The sequence below is a fragment of the Lissotriton vulgaris genome, chromosome 3_2 (assembly GCF_964263255.1).
Source record: "Lissotriton vulgaris chromosome 3_2, aLisVul1.2, whole genome shotgun sequence".
Classification (NCBI taxonomy): domain Eukaryota; kingdom Metazoa; phylum Chordata; class Amphibia; order Caudata; family Salamandridae; genus Lissotriton; species Lissotriton vulgaris.
In genome coordinates this window covers 67,627,820-67,647,773 of record NC_141690.1, presented here as the reverse complement: position 1 = coordinate 67,647,773, position 19,954 = coordinate 67,627,820, and the positions used below count along the sequence as shown (strand labels likewise).

The window sequence follows — 19,954 nt, the reverse complement described above, 5'->3', positions numbered from 1 at the left end:
CTTATCTCCCTCATTTTTACTTCATAATCCATTTGGTGCTTCCGCTCTTCCAGCGCCATTCTTTTCGTTTCAAGCTCCAGCTGGATTTTCAATTCTGCCAGCTTTCTTTCGTGATTCCTCGTTTCCTTCCTGTCCGCCAGCTCCTCTGGCGACAGGCCTTTTCCAAAGCTGTGCACGCTGTCTTGCCTTTCGAGGTCAGTCAGGTCCCCAAGTGCATTCTGCTCCTCCGTCGCGTCTTGCTCCGCGAGGGCATCTTGATCCTCCGGGGCCTTTCTGGACTCTATCCAGGCTTTTAGGGCCTTGTAGAGCTCTGGCTTGTTCTTGCAGCCAACGTGCGGAACCTTGAGTTTCTTGCAAAAAAACTTCAGTTCAGCTCTGGTGTATTTATCCAGCTTCGCGGCGTCCCACTCCACCTCCAACACCTCGGAGGTCGTGGACTCCGCTCCATCCAGGCTCTTTGTGCCCGGCATGGTTTTCGCACTCGGAATCTTCTTTCGGCAAAATTCAAAAAGCAAAGTCTGTGGCTAAGTAACTGGACCGTAATCCTTGTGTAGTGGTCAGAAGCTCAGGTATAGATATCGCAAGTGTAAATTCGAAATCCTCACCGCTGCGTCCAATGTAGGAAGGGGGAGGCTCTAGTTGGCGCAGTGCAACACTAGCGACAAGCAGGGACTCTCTCTTCCTCGTCAGGGCTGAGGGTTACCTTCCAGACAACCTCTGCTTACCCTCTAGGTAGTGTGGCTTAAGCAGTCGTAGGCTAATCTTTGGGGCACATAGGGTTAAACACTTGCAATAGTACACCTTTACAACCAACCCACCACACAACGAGACCAGACTGTATTCTGTAAAAATATATATCTTTATATAGATTTTACGCAGGCTTGTGAATACAGTCAACGTACTTTATGATAACGGTTGCAAGTTACTCAGTTCAGGTTACCACAGTTCTTATAGCAGTTCTTTGAGGGCCCGTAGGCCGGTGTTAACCAAAGTTCTTGTGGAGCCGGCGGCTTCCAGGGGATCTGTCCCACGTCGCGTTGCCTTCCCGGGGTCGCTGATCGTTGCGGCTCTTCAGCCGAGCAGGTCACTGGTCATCCGGGGCAGCGGTGTTCTGTGGCGGCAGGGTCCTCTCCTCGTCGTCCGCTCCGACCCTGGAGGCGGCGGCTGTGCGGCGGTGGCAAGTGGCAGTACGGTCCCCAAGTGCAGGACGTACCCAGCCAAGTGCCGGTGCAGCTGTGGGCTCACAGCTGGGCTGTCGGGCAGGCTACCGACTTTGCGGATTCTCACAGGGCAACTGTCCGTCTTTGCAGGTGAGTGGCTGCTCGTTATGCAGTCACCTCGAGAGCTCGGACCGGACGGGTCCTCCTTCGCTTTGTCTCGGGCTCCCGGTGCAGTTGCGGTCACGGTGTTCGGGCCAGCGGCGGCTGGTCCTTACTTTGCTCTTGCTGTTGCTTTGGGCCCCGGTCACGGTGGTCAGGTGGGTGTCGTTGCCTTGGAGGAGATTCCTCCGTCGGTGCTGCGGCGATGGTCAGCACCCGCAGTCGCTTTCTTCCAAGGGGGTAGCGTCCACTGGTCCTGGGACGCTGGTCAGGGGGCAAGTTCAGTTGCAAGCCCTTGGAGATCTCTTTAGCAGAGTTTGGCACAAAGTAAAGCAAAAGTCTTTTCGTAGTCTCTTCTTCTTCCTCTCCTTCAGCAGCAAGGCACCAGACACAGGCAAGAGTCAGCACCCTTCCTTGTCTCTCACGGTCCTTCTCGTAGGGCAGAGTCCTTCTGTGGCCCAAACAGGATCTAATTTTCAAGGAGCAGGGCTCCTTCTTTTATAGGGCATTTCTTTTGTTCCCCCAGGCCAGGGGGGCCTTTGCATAGCCACTCTCAGTCCTTGAGTACCCCGGTGGGTGTACTCCGGCTTCTGCTTTCAGTGTGAGGGGCCGGCGCATCAGACGCCCCACAGGAGGTGGAGCCAGCATTGTCCGGACAGGGGTGGCCAGAGTACCTTGTTGATGGGGGCTCCGCCCTTCCTGGGCCAGGCGTCGGCAGAGTCATCCGCCGCTCCCCAGGAGGGTGGAGCCAGCATTGTGGTGGTCGAGCACAGCTACAGTTCGAGTCAAGAGGCACTCCGACCTCCCACTAAGGTGTAATCTGCGCATTCACCACCTGTCATCCCTCCAGCCCTGTCACTCACACATCCCAGACAGTCAGATACACATACCAGCAGAGGCGGGCTGAAATGGTTAAGCAAGCAAATGCTAACTTTCTAACAGTAGCATTTGCAAACCCAGGATACTAAAATAAACTTGACTACAAGAAATATTTTATCATCCTGAGTTCAGGCATAATAAACATGACTCGCTACCATGCTCCTTGAGCCTGCGGGGATTATAGGGTGTAATAATTCTCGCAGCTCAGTCTGGCCTAATGGAGCAGGTAGCCTTCAATAGTGAAATACGGTCTTGGTTGTAAGTCACTACCAGGACATGCCACGCACATCAGGGCTTGTCCTACCTTACACCTACAACGCACCCTGCCCGCAGGCCTACCATAGGGGTGACTAATATGTAGTCAAGGGAAGGGTCGGTGCTGGCAAGTGGGGACACTTGCCCAGCTAGCGTGACAGTACGAGACCGCACGCGGGTTCTGCGATCGCAGTTCCCAGACACATCTTTACGGCTGCTTCGGTGGGTGGCGCAACCAGCGCTGCAGGCCCACCAGCAGTATTGGCATCTACAAGCCCCGGCACTCTCTAGTGCACTTTACCAGGGACTAACAGTAAATCCAAAGAACCAATCATGGATACCAATCGCATGTACAATTTACAGTAGGGAGCACTTGCACTGCGGCACGGGTCAGCCGTGGCGCAGTGCCCTGAGTATCGGAAAACCAGCAAAACATCGGAGGCACATCAGCAAAAAGTGGAAGGGAGACTCACGCCAAGGTGCCAGGTCTAACAGTAACGGCAACTCTAAACCTGACCAAATTCTGGCTAGTACATAAGGCATACTGGACACCAGCCCGCCTAGCATCCATGGGGATCCGAGAGAGCGATTCCTGCTGGAACTGTGAAAAGGGGAAGGGAGACCTGGAGTACCTACTCTTCAGCTGTTCTAAGGTTAGGGAATTCTGGGACAAAATTGGAACGCTAATTAACGAAATCACAGGGGTAACCATACACATAGACTTCCACAGCCTGATTCTGGGTTACACATCCCAATCAATCACAACTATAGAAGACCGCGACCTCATCGACCTACTGCTGACTGTGGCAGTCAAAACAGTCCTAAGCAACTGGAAAGACACAGCGAAAGCCACGCCTAAAGCATGGCTTAACTGGATCCCCTTCCTACGCGGGGCTGACAACATTACAGCGATACACTCACCGAAAACACACAGGCAGTCGAATATGTGGGGTTCCCTAGACAACTACCTATCATCGCATAAACCCCCATAGGCGACGAAGCTAGGCAATCAGCGAAGCGGTTCACCTCGCCGGTCTCTGTGCATACAACAGGAATGTAACCTGCAATGCTCCTTTCTGTTTTCTTCTTCGACATTTCTCTATCCTCTCTATCCTCCGGGGCGTGGGACCAAGGATGTCAACCAGGCAACACAAAGGGGCGGCAGAAGACATCGACAAGCAGAACTTGGAAGACTGGCAATCGGACTAACCCCAATAAGACTGGAAGCTGGCAGCGATCTCCCCCCCCTCGGGGCGTTTTTCTTTTTTCCCTCTTCCTCCACCCATGTATATTCTATGCTCCATGTAAATATATATTTTTCTACAATAAAAAATTACAGAAATTAAAAAAAAAGCATATTCTGATGGTGCAGCATGTGATATAAATATTTCAGGTATGATAATTGTAAGTGAACAATTAGTTCCAAGCCGAACCCCAAAACAATTGCCATTTGTATATGCATTTGCCGTTTGTAAACATCACCGTTTGATGTGTACGATGGAAATGACAGCCAAAGTTCCCATCAGACAAACCTTAAAAGACATTTGACATTCATCCTTTTTAATGGATTCAAATGATGCATTATTCTGGACAGTATAGTCACTTCTCGATGTGTTAATTTTCAGCAAACACTGTTTTAGCTTTTTCTACGTTTTGCCATTTTTGATTTAAAGATATTGCTTTCAAGGTGATTGAATGACATCGATGTTAGATTGGTAGCAGAGCTTTTGTCCACCAAGGTTAAACTGAGAATCGTAAAAAGTCACCACCATTTTAATTTGACAGATCTTCATTCACAGAATCACGATATATAGACATTTGCCTTCAGATGAAATGTACAACTTAGGAAAATGTGCCAATATGATGATTTTCCACAATGATATCTTTCGAGTCACGGGACGTAGCAGTGGGGGTTCGAAATACAAAATGGATAGAACCCCCACAAATGTTTGTGGTCCTTCACAAGCATTCTTGCACAGAACTTAAAGAACTTCTAGTAAGTATGCTTTACAAGGGTAAATGGAAGTGTGTCCCCAAATTTCAATGGAGTGCGAGGGAAAGGGTTTCCCCACAGAGAAACGTATTCAGTGTGGAGAAATAACATGTTTGCTAATGCACATTTCATGTACAGATATTCCAGGTATCAATCGGCTAAGCATCAATCTGCAGGAGTGAGTTTGGTGGAGGAGTACTAATTGAAATCAAGCATTGTGAAAGTACTCCTTTGATATTTATGAATTGACCAGGCTTTTGAAAATTTACTCAAATTGAAAGTGTAAGTTTTCGAGGAAGATATTTCGACTTCAACATAATAGCCTTTGGTTATGATCGGTGCTAGGTTGCTCATGGTAATAGTCATATGAGTTTTCTCCGCATCATTGCATTACTTTCTGTGATTTTAGAACAGGGAAAATAAGTCTGAATTGGTGAATCACGACCAGCTCGTTTTAGCTTCTTAGTACATGGCCAAGAGATTTGTTTCAGTGAAGAAATGTTCAGCACTATATCTCGACATGCCCTTAGCTATGATGTACTACGTTTAGCTGTTTAGCAATCTATCTATCAATGTATCTATCTATCTATCTGTTTTATATTTATTACTCACATTTATCTTTGTTGATTATCGGGCATTTAAAAACTTTTTATAAAAACAATGAACACATTTTTTTTACGTGACTGTCAATTTTACTTCTAGGCCCTACGCTTCTGTTTGTAAAATCCAACCATGGAAAAGAGGAAGACAAGAGATTTTATGCATGTGCAGCATGCAGAGATAGAAAAGACTGCAGCTTTTTCCAGTGGGAAAATGAAATGGTAAGGTATTCTGGAAACCATTGTACTCGTTCATGGAAAATATAAACTGTTGAGTATTTATGAGTATTGCTGTACAGCGTCAGGGAGCAAAGGCGGGAACATATAATTCAGATGATAATGCTTAGCACATACACAGGGCAAGAAGACTTCCAACTGCTTACAAGACAAAACCATGGTCTGCACAGGACAGAAGCTGGCTGTAATCAAATACAAGTAGAGACACAGGAACCAAACGAGCACTTGGTTAAAAGGTTTGATCACAGTAAAGTATGTACCTTTATAGGACAAGGGATGCTCCTTCTAGTTTAGGGAAAGAACTTTGGATTGAGGCCAGCAGATTGCTTTTACAACAAGCATTTGCAATGCAATAGGTCTCACATTACTGAAAGTTCGAGCTATCAGTGTTGCATCATTATTTGCAACACCAATAGCTCAAACTTTCAGTGATGCAAGACCTATAGCATTGCAATTTCTTTTTTTTTTGCAATGAAGTGATAACACGAGACAATCGGTAGAGCACATAACAACAGACGTAAAAGGGCCAGTCCTCATGGGAGGCTACAAAAGGAGAAAAGGCAGTACTTAGAAGGGACTACTAAAGCTATTCACAAATTAAAAGTAACTATTTAGAAAGGGCAGTAACTGGAGCCAATTGATAAGATGTGTGGAAAATGGACGGAGGCTCAAGTCCATACCTGAATACAGCATGCCTGTGAGAGACAGTGCAAGCGTTGCCTAGGCAAGACCTAAAAATGGTGGTGCGAGAAGGAGAGATTAAAAAACAGAAATCAATATTAACTATACAACACAAAAGAGAAGTATCCTGTAGGGTAAAATTGCACTTAGCACTAAGGTTCACAATTTATGAAAGTATGTGGCAGAACTAGGAGTAACAGTAGAAAATATTTCTCAATATAAATTGTCTTGAATGCACTGAGCAACCACAATATTAAAAAGTCGAGTCTAAGCCAAAAACTGGGGTGTCCAATGGACAAGTGAGCCAAACCACTGCAAATTTTCATGATAACCAGCTAAGCTAAGGGGGGCGAATGGAGTAATCATGCGCACAAGGCTATGTGCCCCTAAGTTTATAAATCCAATCGTACGTAGTGCTCTAAGGGGAAGGATGTAAACCCAGCATCCTCAAAACATTCAAACATTATCCTGTGCCCTGAGCACATACACCAATAGTGTCTCAAATGAAGTAAAATAATAGTCGTCAGAACGTTGTCCTCTTTTCATCAAGTCTTCACTTTATTCTGGGTAATAAATCAGCCTCACACCAGCCAAAACGTGTTTCGTCTTCAGGTTAAGTCACCCTACGACTTCTTCAGGATGCATATCTTGGCGTGATCTCGTATGACATTCTATCTCATCTGCCGAATTCAGACTTATATTACGTCAAAAAAGAACAAGTAAGCGAATTTGTTCTAATGTTACCTCTCGAGTACGGCCAGGCTTTGATCATCCCTGTGTTTCCTACACACTCATCACGAGCAGACTGGACTACGGATACGCCCTGTACGCCAGAATCAACAAAATCTCTCCTTCTCAAACTCCAGACTGTCCAGAACACAGCAGCCAGACTCATCCTCACCATCCAAAGACACAACCACATCACCCAGCACATCCAAGACCTCGGCGAAAAAAGAGTGACCTTTAAGCTGCTCACATACGCCTACAAAGTCCTCCACAACACCAGACCCCACTACCTCAACAAAAGAATTTCCTTTACGCCCCCAATAGATACCTCTGGTCTGCTGACCTAATCCCTGTTTGAAATTGCCTGCATACACAGAGCCAGATGGGAGACAGATCTTTCTTCTACATCGCAGCCCAAACCTGGAACAACCCCCCGCCCCCTCAGCCTCAGACACAGCCCTACTCTACAAATCTTCAGAAAAGACCTCAAGAACTGGCACTTCGGATGACCTCAGAGCTGCCCGAAACCCCACTCACCCCAGCGCTTTGAGACCCTCACGGGTGAGTAATGCACTCTACAAACCCCTGATTGATTTTCCCCTCCCCCTCACTCCCTTGTAACATCTTTACCTTGGTCAAAGAGAGGACCGGTGCACTGAGGTGCAGGTGCTACACTCGTGCTAATACCATTGCAGGACAGGTGCCGATCCGCTGCTGATGGACTACCAATGAAAGGAACATGTGTACTACTGACAACAAGGGTTACCATTTGTGCGTGTAACCAAAGAGGAACAGAACTGAATCCTTGCACAGTGAGTAATAGTTACTTGTATATTGTTAGTGCTACGAGGTCCCAGCCTATGGCTGAGAAAACACTGCGACTATTAAACTCATTTTAAAATTGCATTACAAACAGTATGTGCCATTCAACCTGTCTCCATGTTGCTGTACGGTGGCACTCATAAGTACCCTAAGCACATGTAAATGTCACACATAAACTATCTGAAAACTTGGAAGCCATACTATGAGTTGACAACCTCGCCAGAAAAGTCAAGGATTTCTGGTGTGCAATTTCCGCATTACAAACTCAATATGCACCAGGACTGTGTGTTCAAGGCGCCTTCTGTTTGGCTTGTACCTGAGGTAGTACTGTTCCTGGTAAAGTTAGAAGAGGCCGGCGATGCTGTCCTGGAAGACGGGCCGACATTCGCTGCCACCTTCCTTAGTCTCCAAATGCTTCTTTGAAGGCGGTCTTAGAAACAAACTCACGTCACAGTTGAGAATGGGCGGGGACCATCTTATCACGTGACTGGGGAGAATTGAAAGGAACCTCATTGTTTTGAGCCACAGTGGTAAAGAAAGGGGAGGAGAAAGAAAGTGAGAGAGATGACATATGAAGAGTGTTGGTCTTGGGTCTTTTTGGCAGGTTCACCCCTAAACTTTTTTGCCTTTAGCCTCTGGCATGGTGATAGTGATTTTAGGCCTCTGCACACTTTAGCGCTGTGGGCAAGTGTAAAGTGCGTGCGCACTTTGAGTGTGTGTGCTGAGATGGCCTGCCCTCCCATAGGAATGCGCGGGGGATATGTGTGTCCATAGTAGTTCCTGATGTGTGGGGAGTGCAAGGTCGAGTTTGGTATGTGCGAACTCGTGTGATTAAATGCTGCGCGATGATGTGTGCGGATTTATTGTATCTAGTGTGGAAGTGCCACTTCTAGAAGTTGGCCTGCCTGTGCAGTAAATGTGAATTGGCTGTCTGGCTTGTGATTGGCTGGAGCTGGCTGGTGTGCCTGGCTCCAGGAGTCAGAATGGGTCTGCCCCGGTGGTGAATGGAGAGATCTGCATGCTTGATGGCAGGGAGGAGTGCACCTGGTACCTGAATAGGGCTGGGCCTTCCCTCCACAATGCTGGCTCCACCCCCTGTGGTGCGTCCAATGTCCCTGGCCTGTCTTGTGAATAGGGATAGGGGCTGAGCAAAACAAAGTGCTCAAGAACCAGTTGCATCTGGTTCTCCCCTTGCCTACACTGCTATGGCTAAGGATTTCTGTGTATAAAAGAGGGGTTGTGACCCCAAGTAAATGTTCTTGTTTGCGGACTTGAAACTAACAGGGGCGTGTGGCTGCTGGAGCTCAGGGGAAGGCTTGCCTCCCTGGGCTCTGCCCAGCCCCTGGATGCCTGGAGGACTTCTCTTTGGGACCCCTCTGCCTTGTCTGGGGGACTAGAGGACTTTGTGCTACCCCCCAGCGCCCTGTGAGCGCTTTATGTCCTCTCCCTGCAGCGCTGGACTATGCGCCGCTGAGGGATTCCCCCTGTCTGGGGATTCCCCCTCCTTGACTCCCTTGCAGGTGCCCACCCCGCGTCATGGCCGCCTATTCTTGTTATTTCTAGCGGGTGCTTAGCCCGCGACTTTGGCCATATTTACATTTTGAATTACAGCAGGTGCCCACCCCGCTGTTTATTATTGCTCAAGAGGGAGCCTACCCCTCCTTGTCCCGCATTTCACCACCGCAGCTCGGGAGGAGCACCGGAAGCCGAAGTCCGGCCCACCGCCTGACTGTGGGTGGGGCCGGTATCGCAAGCCGGAGCCTCGCGGGCTCCAATTCTGCTTCTCCCCGTCCGGGGAGAAGCCACGCTGAGCCCGTGGGTTCCATTTTCTAAGTCCCGGTCCCAAGATGGGGGACCGGGTGAAGCAAGGCACCTGGTGAGGCGGGGCTCCAGTTAATGGAGAGAGCCCCGAAAGCGCCGCAGCCTGCCCCCGCCGCATCCACGGAGAGGAGCCCCCCCGCGAGCAGCCCGGTGAGTAGGAAAGGGGCAGAACTATTTCCAGTATTAGGTACTTCTCCCAGTGTAGGGCGGCCCCGGATGGCAGCGGGCCGACCCAACATTGCCTAAAGCATTTTTAGAGCCCTCGTGTGGCTCCGACATTGGGCAATACTATTTTAGCGCCAGTGCGCTACACAGTAGTTTGGGGTCCAGCTTCTTGTCCCCTAACTGGCGCAAAGTGGTTGAAGGAGCCCGTGTGCTCCAGGGGGCAGATTCATGCCAGAAGCCTCCATGGCTCCAACGAGGCCCCAGTGGTTTTCAGAGACTAGATGGCTCCCACATGTTGCTGATGTACATTTCCAGAAGTAGATGGCTCCAATCTGTGCCGCAGCATTATTCTAGAGCTTAGAGGGCTCCCCCGTCCTGCACAGTTTGTTTAAAGGGCCTCTGAGAGCCCATGCCCATTTGAGTGTTTCCCCAGCTGCCCAGCAATTAGTGGGCAGCTGCACCATTTAAGTTCATCTTTCTTTTAGGGGGACATATCTTTTTAACCCAGGAGTGAGACGCACTCCTTCATCCCTACCTTGGCCTGCACAGCTGCGCAGCACTTAGTGCCAGCTGCAACGTTTAGGCCTTCATTGAACTTTCCAGCTGCCCAAGCAAGTAGTGGGCAGCTGCCACATTTAGGTTTGCGCCAAGTGCACCCCAGTGACTGTCGCTGCTTAGGCAGCAGCCCTGACTTTATGGATAGAGGGCATTTGAGCCCCTTATAGATGGCCATTTGGCCCTGGGGACCCTTAGGTTTATAGGGCGCAAGGCCCTAATGTCATTTATATAGGTGCTAGGAAATGTACTGTTTGTAGAATGATTTATGCACCTTGATTTATGCTCATAGATGTGCTTTTGTGATTATTAGGTTTTACCTTATGTTTTAATGATCTACTGTGGTCTAGGTTTGATTTATTCCCTACTACAGGTTATGTGCTTTTATGCTTGTTAGGTTTTACCTACTGTCCTATGCTTTATTTTGATTCTCTCCTGTGGTCTAGGTTTGATTTATTCCCTACTGCAGGTTATGTGATTAAGTGTATTTCCTGATGTTTAGGAGATTATGGTTTACCCTATTTTTAGCTTATGAGGTAGGCACAGAATAGAGTTCTCGCCTTATGTGATACTGTGCCTGTTATGATTTATATTACAGGTTGACGCTGAGTATAGTGTCTGCCAGTGATTACTGGCTGTGTTCTAAGTTCATATATATTCTCACTTTAACTATTCTTTACTATGTGCTAATTTTGACAGTGGCCCACGTGGCCCTGTCATGTGTAAATAATCTCTTGTAAATATTGCCCGTGCCAGTTTGCACAGTGTATATTGTGTGATTACTATCTGATGTGTTTTTATTATAATACAAAGGCTATTTTTATATAACCTTGTGTGTAGTTCTTTGAGTGGTGTGCCTAGTGTGTTGTTACTGTGTGTGTTGTGCAAATGCTTTACACATCGCCACGAGATAAGCCTAGCTGCTCGTGCCAAGCTACCAAGGTGGTGAGCAGGGGTTATCTTTGGCGTGTAACTCCCTTTCCCTAACTAGAGTGGTGGTCTCTGCCTGGCTTTGGTGCAAGCCTTAGCCAACCAGAGATCCCCATTTCTAACAAAAAGGCAGTGTCAAAGACTTCAATCGTAATGACATACTGACGGTGTGGATAATAGGCTTGTGCTGAGAAATACAAATTTATCTTGTAGTACCCATGTTGGAATGGGAAGGGTGTCCAATTCCTACTTAGAGGTTGTATCATCAATTTACAAAATGTGGAAAGCTGCACTAATAATTAATTTCCCAAAAATATATTAAGCTAAGCTTTTAAGGCGTGTAATTTGTCGGATACCGTTTTTCTCAAAACACAATCTGCTGTAAAGGACTCTAAAGTTTTGTTTTGGTAGCCTGACAGCGCTAAAGGGTAAGAGCATTAGGCCAGCTCTTTCGTCCTATCATCAGAACTACGCAATTTGACACGCAGCTGCTGGAGAGTGGCATCCAAGGCGTGCTGATGCACCCAGAGATGACATCACAAGCCCTGCTTCTGCTTGGGCATCTTCAGGCTGCGTGTTTAGAAAGCTGTCTGTTTCTATGTCATCTGCCTGCGACACAGTGTGTACTTGGACCCCGGTTCTTTCTGAGGCTCTGAGAGTGTGTGAAAGGGGCAGAGGAGGCTGCTACTATCATGAGCCGCAGCTACAATGATGAGCTCCAGTATCTGGACAAGATCAACAAGAACTGCTGGAGGATCAACAAGTTGTCGCCGTGAGAGTGCAAGTGTGCATGGCACGCATTCTGCTCAAACGCTGCAAACAGGCACAAGAGATGTGCGTTCGCATGCATATCGCTGTCCGGGCGCGTGCGATCTCCTGTCTCCATTTGCTAGCAAAACCAACGACTATAGGTCTCGCCAAGGCGTGCAGCGCATGCGCTGCATTTCTAGGCGGGTCCTAAAAATGCCATAGTTGGCACATGCTGTTCAGGAAATCGTTGTACTCAGTGTAATGTGAACCAAGACCGACAACAAAAGAAACATATAACACTCCAGTGGACCTCAGTGCAACAACTGAAGTTTTTCTCTTACCAGTTCGCAGTGGAGACATACAATAGTCCCCATCAAATATGGCCACGGAGGTCAACGCTAACTGTATGACAGGCATTATAACAAAATAATATAATAGTAAATAAAGTTGCCAATGGTATGCCTGCGCCAATGAACATTAAAAAGTGGTGATTAAAAAGTGGTGACGTTGTTGGCCTTGTTTTGGCTCGAACATGGAATATGGAAACATCTTGACATCCAATATAGTGCCTTTACCACATTGCATATTTGGAAAGAACATGCCTCCTCTTCCAATTTTTCTCTTCCTCCCTACAGTTTAGAAGTGACTCTTCAGCAATATTGAGTAAATCCTCTAGAAGCCAGATAGCTTAAGATCATGTGCCCTTCCTATAGACACATGTCTCCTGCACCAGTTCATTTGAATGTTTTTTCCTTTCAGGTGTCGGAAGCCAAGCTTGCAGCACGTGAAGAGCACAACAGGCGCTCGCAACCTCCTTTCTCCCATAAAGAGTACATCGAAAGGTGCATTTTACTCTTTTCCTTAATGTTTGTTATGTTTGGCGATATAAGAACAGCTAGAGGCTACATTCATGCTGTTTGAAGGTTGATGGATCTTGAAAAAAGAAGGTTGGAAAGGAGAGATAAATGTTTGTAGCCTGTAGGGACAGTTTCTTTAATTCCAGGATCAGTCACTACAGTAGCCTGAGAAAGAGAACAAGGGAGAGTAGAATGTACATGGTAAACCAACCGTGCTGCATTTAATGTTTCTTGAATGGTTTAGAAGTTTGTCACCAGATTTGCATTTCCTGAGAATGAACCAGAAAAAGCAGTGTACTACATTGGTCCGCTAGATGAGTGTTGAGGGTATTGTGATTTAATGTACTAAAATGTTGCCCTGGTGAATAAAAGCGCTGCTACAGAATGAATGTGCAACAACAGCAAAGTGATGGATGGGATGCTTGAATTATTATCTCCAGTGGCCATTGCTCAGGCTGTATTCCAGTCCATTGTTTTTCACCCACCATGCCAAGAAGGCCCGCCATATTGAGGTTGGGATTGACCCGGCTCCTTGTGCGGACAGTCTGCCCTGAGCTGCCAGGCAAGGCCTCTTTTAGAAGGGACCATAAGCAACCACAGACCGGTATCACCCTATTTGGGGCTCATTAGTAGGGAGTAGCTTGAGTTTTGGCATAGTGAACACTAGACCCATGTCTGGGCATAGCCGGAGTGTGTAGAGATTAAACTGCGCAACAACAGGGGGGGTGGATGTGATGCTTGAATTTATCCTAGCCCATGGCGATTGCTCATGTCCTCATTCCAGTCCTTCATTTGTTTCTCCAACCATGCTGCTCCAACCATGCTGCTCTGAACATAGGCCCACCTTATGTAATTCAGTGCAGACCCTGCCCCCCTTGGGAACAGCCCGTCCTGAGCTATTATGCAAAGCCTTTTCTAGAAGGGACCACAAGCAAGCCCAAACCAGTTTCACACTATTTAGGGCTTGTCAGTAGGGTGTGGCTTGAGTCCTGTGGTGCAGGATCCAAGCTCTACCTCACTGCTGAGCCCTCATGTTGCCCAAGTGGTCTGGGGTTGCATATGTTCTGTTCTAGAGTGGCCTTCGACTGACAGTTCTGGTGGACTGTCCCATGAGGAGCAGGGTCAGTACTGATTTGCATAAGGTGGGCCTTTGTCTAGAGTGACACATTGGATGAAAAACATTAGAATGCTACCAAAACTATTTACCAGTGGTTAGACCATTTGCAAGAATCCCCATCACCTTTTATGTGATTTACAGAAACAAAGTGAACAGACTATTAAACCAAGCACACACATACTTCAAATGGAAATTAGGGTGAGCTACTTGAACAAGACTATGTCAGACAGTCTTATAATGTTAGGAAACATTATATGCAGATGTTGAGGGGATTGTTTTCAGTTGTTGGAATACCTAATAAAAATGTGTTCAAAGATACACATTTTAAATAAGCATGTTTACAAAACTGGACATACTGTAGGCTATGTTATGGTTAAATTGTGAGAATTTCAGCAGGTGATGATAGGACAAATATTCTGAAATATACCTGAATCCTTTAGGATTGAGGAATCGGTCAATAAATATACTGTCTTATCAGCAAACCAGTTGCAAACTAAAGTTATGTAGAAAGTACTCCAAAATATTTCATGTATTGGACCCCGTTAACTGGCTTTCAAAGACTGTGTCTGAGAGGAAAAGGATTATAAACCAGGAGGGAAACCTAGATTTTTGTTTAATTTTCTAATTTGGTAACATTTCCATTGGTTGGTATCATATCCACCATTGATCTAAATTGGAAATTCATCTATAAAAAATGTGAAGGGATGTTGTCATCCATTAATGATCCCTTCAAGGTCTTTCAATTGAGTGCCATTAAATTGAAGAAGTTCTTATTTATTAGTTCCTGGTAGTACTGGAGATGTTGAATGTCAGCAAATGCTGATTCGTTTATGTATTTCTCTGTTCCTTTGAGATATTGGTGAATTGGGATGACATTACTCTTTTAGGGAACTTACTATTTCATCTAGAGACATAACAGCATTGTGGTAGAGGCTGATTCTTGTAGAATTTCCCAGGCATATGTATCAGGTCTGGTGTTGACTTTCAGATCCTGACTTCGGTTACACGAGGATAAGGTAAACTAACATTTTTAAGCAAATCACTGATGCTGCTCAAGAATCCAACCTATGAATAGTTATTTTAAGTTGCCAATAGGGATTTAAGTCACACTGAGAGCTCATATGGAATAGTGATGTAGGTGCTTCTCTCCCTGAGTTCGCTTGGGAATATCATTCAACACAAGTACAGTGTTTGTTTCAATGCCCTGGTCAGATCTGCGGCCTGATTGGTAGTATGCTACAAAATCAGAGCCTGTAGTTGGTCTGGTGGCAGAGAAGGCCACTGATTTCTTCAGTGATTTGTAGGGAAATGTGTGTTTTGTGAGAATTCCAAAATTATTTCAATAGGCAATTTTCATTTATTATTTCTTTTTTAGTATGGTCCAGATGTGAATGAGTCTGGGAGTATCCAGTTGACTATTGTGGCTGGTTACTGTCAACCTTCAAAAGTGTTATACATTGAAGTTACACCTTGCAGTAAGAGATCAGATAGCATTGGTGGCCTGGTTAGTTGGTCGCATTGATTACATTGTGTTTGTTAGGTCATCACTTGATTGATGAGGAAGTGTTGTCATTCAGGCTGGAGGCGGTAAATATGCTTAGCTTTTTTTACTGCTTCATATCAGCAGCCAACTAAAAACTGCATATGAACTGTCACATACCCCAAGACTGTGTTGGGATGGGATAAGAAATTACCTGAATATGAAACGGCCATTGAATTCTCCTATTGCCACAGCATCATGCCTTAACTAGTGGCACCTGTTTAATGTCTACATTAAGCCATTGATCTTGCTTTATTAAAACCTAGAAGATCAGGATTATCAGTTATGCAGACAATACTCAACTGATTTTCCCACTTAACAAAAATCTATTTGATTTAATCAGTAATTGTCAGGCCTGCATAATGGACCTCTCAAATTGGATGAGTGTAAACTCACCAAAACTAAATGGAGGTAAAATAGAGCACCTTTGTTGTGGCTCTGGTAAAGTTCTAGTGTATGTTCCTTCCAATTTTTGTAAAAAAAATGTATTGAAAAAAACCAAACCAAAAGACACCACACAAATCAACACAAAATAAAACAAATAATCATCGAAATTCACAGTATGACATTAAATGTGATGTGGTCAAATAAAATAATTAGGAACATTTCCTAACACATATCAGACTGGAGCCTAAGTTAAGGAGTCATATTTGTAGATATTTTCAATGCAGCAAAATTACAAAGATTCATTATCAACAGCAAACAGAGAATCGACTTTAAAGGGGGCACACAGCCAACCTCTGTTCTTATTCGAGGGGGCTCACATTTTCATCCATTTACCTTGGCAACCTCTACTCTCGCATACCACTCTCTCAGCCTGCGTGCACCAGTCCATATCGGACTCCCATTCTATGCATTTCAAATCAACCCTTCCCATCTACGTTCTGGTGATGTTTCGCTTAGCCACCATGCATCCAAAAGTGACCCACAACTGCTCCGGTCTAGACAAATCAGTGGCGTCCCAAAAATTCAAGAGAGACAGCTTTGGGGTAGCCTCCACTTCTTTACAGCTAGTCTGAGATAAAAGAGAGATGACCTCCCCACAATATCTCTGAAGAGTCGGACATGCCCACCATTGATGCCAATAAGTACCTACTTGACCGCAGCCACGTGGACACATCGGAGAGTCTGAGGCCCATTTAACCAATAAGGAGCTTGTGAAATAGGCCCTATGCAATAGTTTAAGCTGAATCAATTTAAACCGGGAGCGAATCGCAACCTCATGGGGTGACGCCAGGGCCTCCCTCAGAAATCTCGCCCACGTCTGAGCACCATTTTGTACGGACTTTGTCAAGGGGGTCAGGTAACATGTTTAGAATTTTGCGCTATGTGAGAGATATAGCTTTATTGGGAAGATAGTCGTCCAATAGCCTATCCTCCAAAGGAGAAGACACCTGCAATTCCTCGCCTCTAGAAAGCACCTTGGTCAGAACACTGCAGACCTGAAGATAGCAGACTGTTTCCCCCTCATGTAGCTGGTACTGCTGCTGCAAGTCACTGAAAGGCACCATACTGCCCTTAACCCACAGGTCGCCCACCCTGGATAGGCCAATCAAATCCCCTTTATCAAATCCAGGTTGCCGCCCAAGAATACCCAGGCGACAAGAGTCAAACAATGGAGTCGCCTGTGTGATCGTACCTCTCCAGCCCAACGCTGAGTTTGCGAGGTGCCAGACGGAGACTGTCGTGGAGGTCGGTGTGAACTTGGGCTCCAATTTTGACCCTCTATACAAGGCCCATAAGTAAGTACCAGGTAGCATACTGTGTCTATCCATCTGATATGCTGGATCGACAATTGGTCGATGCAGCCAGTGATTAAGGACAATACGTTGTGAGGCCCAGTATTATTTGTTGATGGACAGCAAGGCAATGCTGCCTTCATACCAGCTCCTAATAAGCTTTGCATGGGCGATTCGGGGTGTACCGTTGTTCCACAAGAGGTTGCGAACTTAGGACTCAATAGAAGTGAAATACTGAGCTGGGACTAAGTTTGGTGTGTTCTGCAATGCATACAGGAAGCAAGGGAGCGCCATAATTTTATAAAGAGCTGCTCTCCCCAAGAGCGTTAGAGGAAGAGTCCTCGAATGTTGTACATCCGCCTTAAGACGCTGAAGGGAGGGCTGCAAATTACGTTGATAAAACACCGGCTTATCCCTCCTAATGTAGATTCCCAGGTATTGGAAGCCATCAGTAACAATGTTAGGGTGTCCACTCAGGATATGTATCAGGGATTTATCCCAGTTAATAGTATAGCCGTAGTACTTTTGAAAAAGGGTGACTATATGGAGTACTTCATGGATCGAAGATCAGGGCTTGGGAAGATATAGCAAGATGTCATCTGGGTAAAGGGACACCCTGTCCGTCCACTCCGGTGACCAAGTTTAGTCCCCGAATCAGAGCCATATAACAAGAGGTTCAAGTGCTAAGGCAAACAACAAAGGGGATAGTGGACACCCCTGTCTTGTGCCGCGCCCTTACCAAAAACTGACGACCTACTTCCATTCACCGCAATCCTTGCCAAGGGTTTCGAATAGAGGAGATGTACCCAAGACAGAAACTGGTCACCAAAACCATTCAATCATGTCGAACGCCATTTTGGCGTCCAAGGACATAATGACGAGTCTTCCTGGATAGTGGTGGCCCGTCCCGAACAAACGACACAGATTAAGTGCTGTATTTTTGGTTGGCATAAAACCGGACTGATCCGGATGAATCAATTTGTGAAGGAAGGGTGAGAGGCGCAGAGCCTGTGCCCTCTTGACACCTGGGAGAAGGTCCGAAACCTTGGAGTAACGTTGGACAAACATCTTTCACTCGAAAACCATGTTAATGGAATAGTAGGGGGGTCTGCTTTGCTCTTCTTCTTGGCCTCAGAAAACATATTCCAATGTTATCTGCTCAGGCCATTTCTCTAATTGCCAGGTGTGTAGTGCTTAGTAGTTTGGATTACTGTAATGCCCTTCTCTGGGAACCCTTAACTCCCTTCTTAAGAAACTGGATGGAGTTCAGGTAGCTACAGCCAACTTGACTTTAAATAGGCCACAGAATTCCTTTGCCTCTTTTGCTCTTGGGGATCTTCACTGGTTGGCCATTAAACAGAGGGTCTTCTTTAAATCACTTTGTATTGTATTTGAAGCCCTCCAGATCAGGGACCCAAAGCAACTACAGACTAGACTGAGGAAATACGCTCCAGGAAGGCTTCTATGCTCAGCTACAACTAATCTTGTTCAAGAACATAGATTCAGTAGGGTGCGTCAAGGATGGCGTGCCTTGTCTATCAAAGCTGCGATGATCTGAAATAAGTTACCATCTCTATTACAATGTCAGACTGATTTGCTTAAGTTTAGGAAAGGCCTTAAAACCTGGCTTTTCCCAAAATAACATTTATTAGGAGGACAGTGGTATTCTCCTTGGTGTCTATTCTTCCTCCATCCTGCCTTTACTGTGTCTTTAGCAAAATTAATGCCAGGATACCACACTCTATAAATACTGCGAACAAATATTTTGATATATATATATTTATTTATTTATTTTACCGGTTGTTGCCAGTAGGTAGTTATAGTTAGGACCTAGATTCCATAGGAAGGTTTTTTTTGTTTTGCTAATAACATTGGTGCCTGTAGTGCTAGAGGCACTCACATGTTTTGAGACTATTTGATGACCTTTGACTACCAATATTTTAATTGTCTTTTGGTGTTTACTTTATCCTAGCTTGAATGTACGACAACATGTTTCCTGCATGTGCCTTTTTTCCATGAAGATTTCTTTCGTGTCTCTTTGTAGTTTTAGAGTGGGAGCGCTTTCACAGAGTAGAACAGCCTTGCCAGGAACAGAACTTGTGGAATGTGCATTTGAAAGCATAACAGAGGTGTGGAATGTACTTCTTGGTCTCGAAGTGTAGTGTTATATGCAGTGGTGCTCAAATGTGCCTTATGTTGTACATTGGTAGATGAAGTGTGTGATGCTAAGGGCAGTGGTGCACAAATGTGCATTGTGTTGTACACAGGAAAGTATTGACTTTGACATGCCCTCATGCCTTCTTGAATTCTGACTTTGTCTAGTTTGAGCTTTTGCGCACACAGGCAGGACCCCAGATTACTCAAGTTGCTTAGGCTATTCACGTGCAAGGTTTTTTAGGTCTCGCCTGTCGATGCGCATGCGCATCGAGCAAGGCGAGAGTATTGCGAGTTATCCACTCTTTATCCACACTGCAAGGAATCGTGGCGATTCCTTGCAGTGCCCGTGACTTTTAAGGTCAATGCGCATGCGCATTAAGCTTATGCGCATGCGCATTGACCTTAAAAGTCACGGGCGCCTGCACGTCCGTCTTTGTTTACCCGCTCCGCCCCCTCCCCTTCCCGCCGTCTCGCATTTCTCCTCCCCCCTCCCCTCTCTTCCCTCCGGCTTGTTTGTTTATTTGACCCGCTCCGCCCCCTCCCCTTCCCGCCGTGTCGCATTTCTCCTCCCCCCTCCCCTCTCTTCCCTCCGTCTTTCTCTTCTCACTCATTCCTTTTTCCAATCCCACCCTCTCTCTGTTTAGTTTGCTCTCCCTTGTATACTTTTACTCTCTGTCATTTTTTCTCTATTTCTCCCTCTCCCTTTTTGCCCCTTCCTGTAATTTCTTTCCGTCCCCCTCCCGCCGCCCGCCCATGTGCCTCTGCCTCCTACAACCCATCCCTCGCTTAACAATCTCAAACGCTCCGTCCTC

General features: G+C 46.1%; 1 protein-coding gene across 1 annotated transcript in view; it reads left to right on the top strand.

Moving 5' to 3' along the window:
• The window catches only part of ZCCHC4 (zinc finger CCHC-type containing 4), a 399,939-nt gene that overhangs the window by 51,443 nt on the left and 328,542 nt on the right, over window positions 1–19,954 (top strand). The window contains exons 2-3 of the mRNA XM_086964013.1: window positions 5,149–5,267; window positions 12,492–12,574. Coding sequence (XP_086820139.1) covers window positions 5,149–5,267; window positions 12,492–12,574 — 202 coding nt within the window. The remainder of the gene's footprint in view (window positions 1–5,148; window positions 5,268–12,491; window positions 12,575–19,954) is intronic.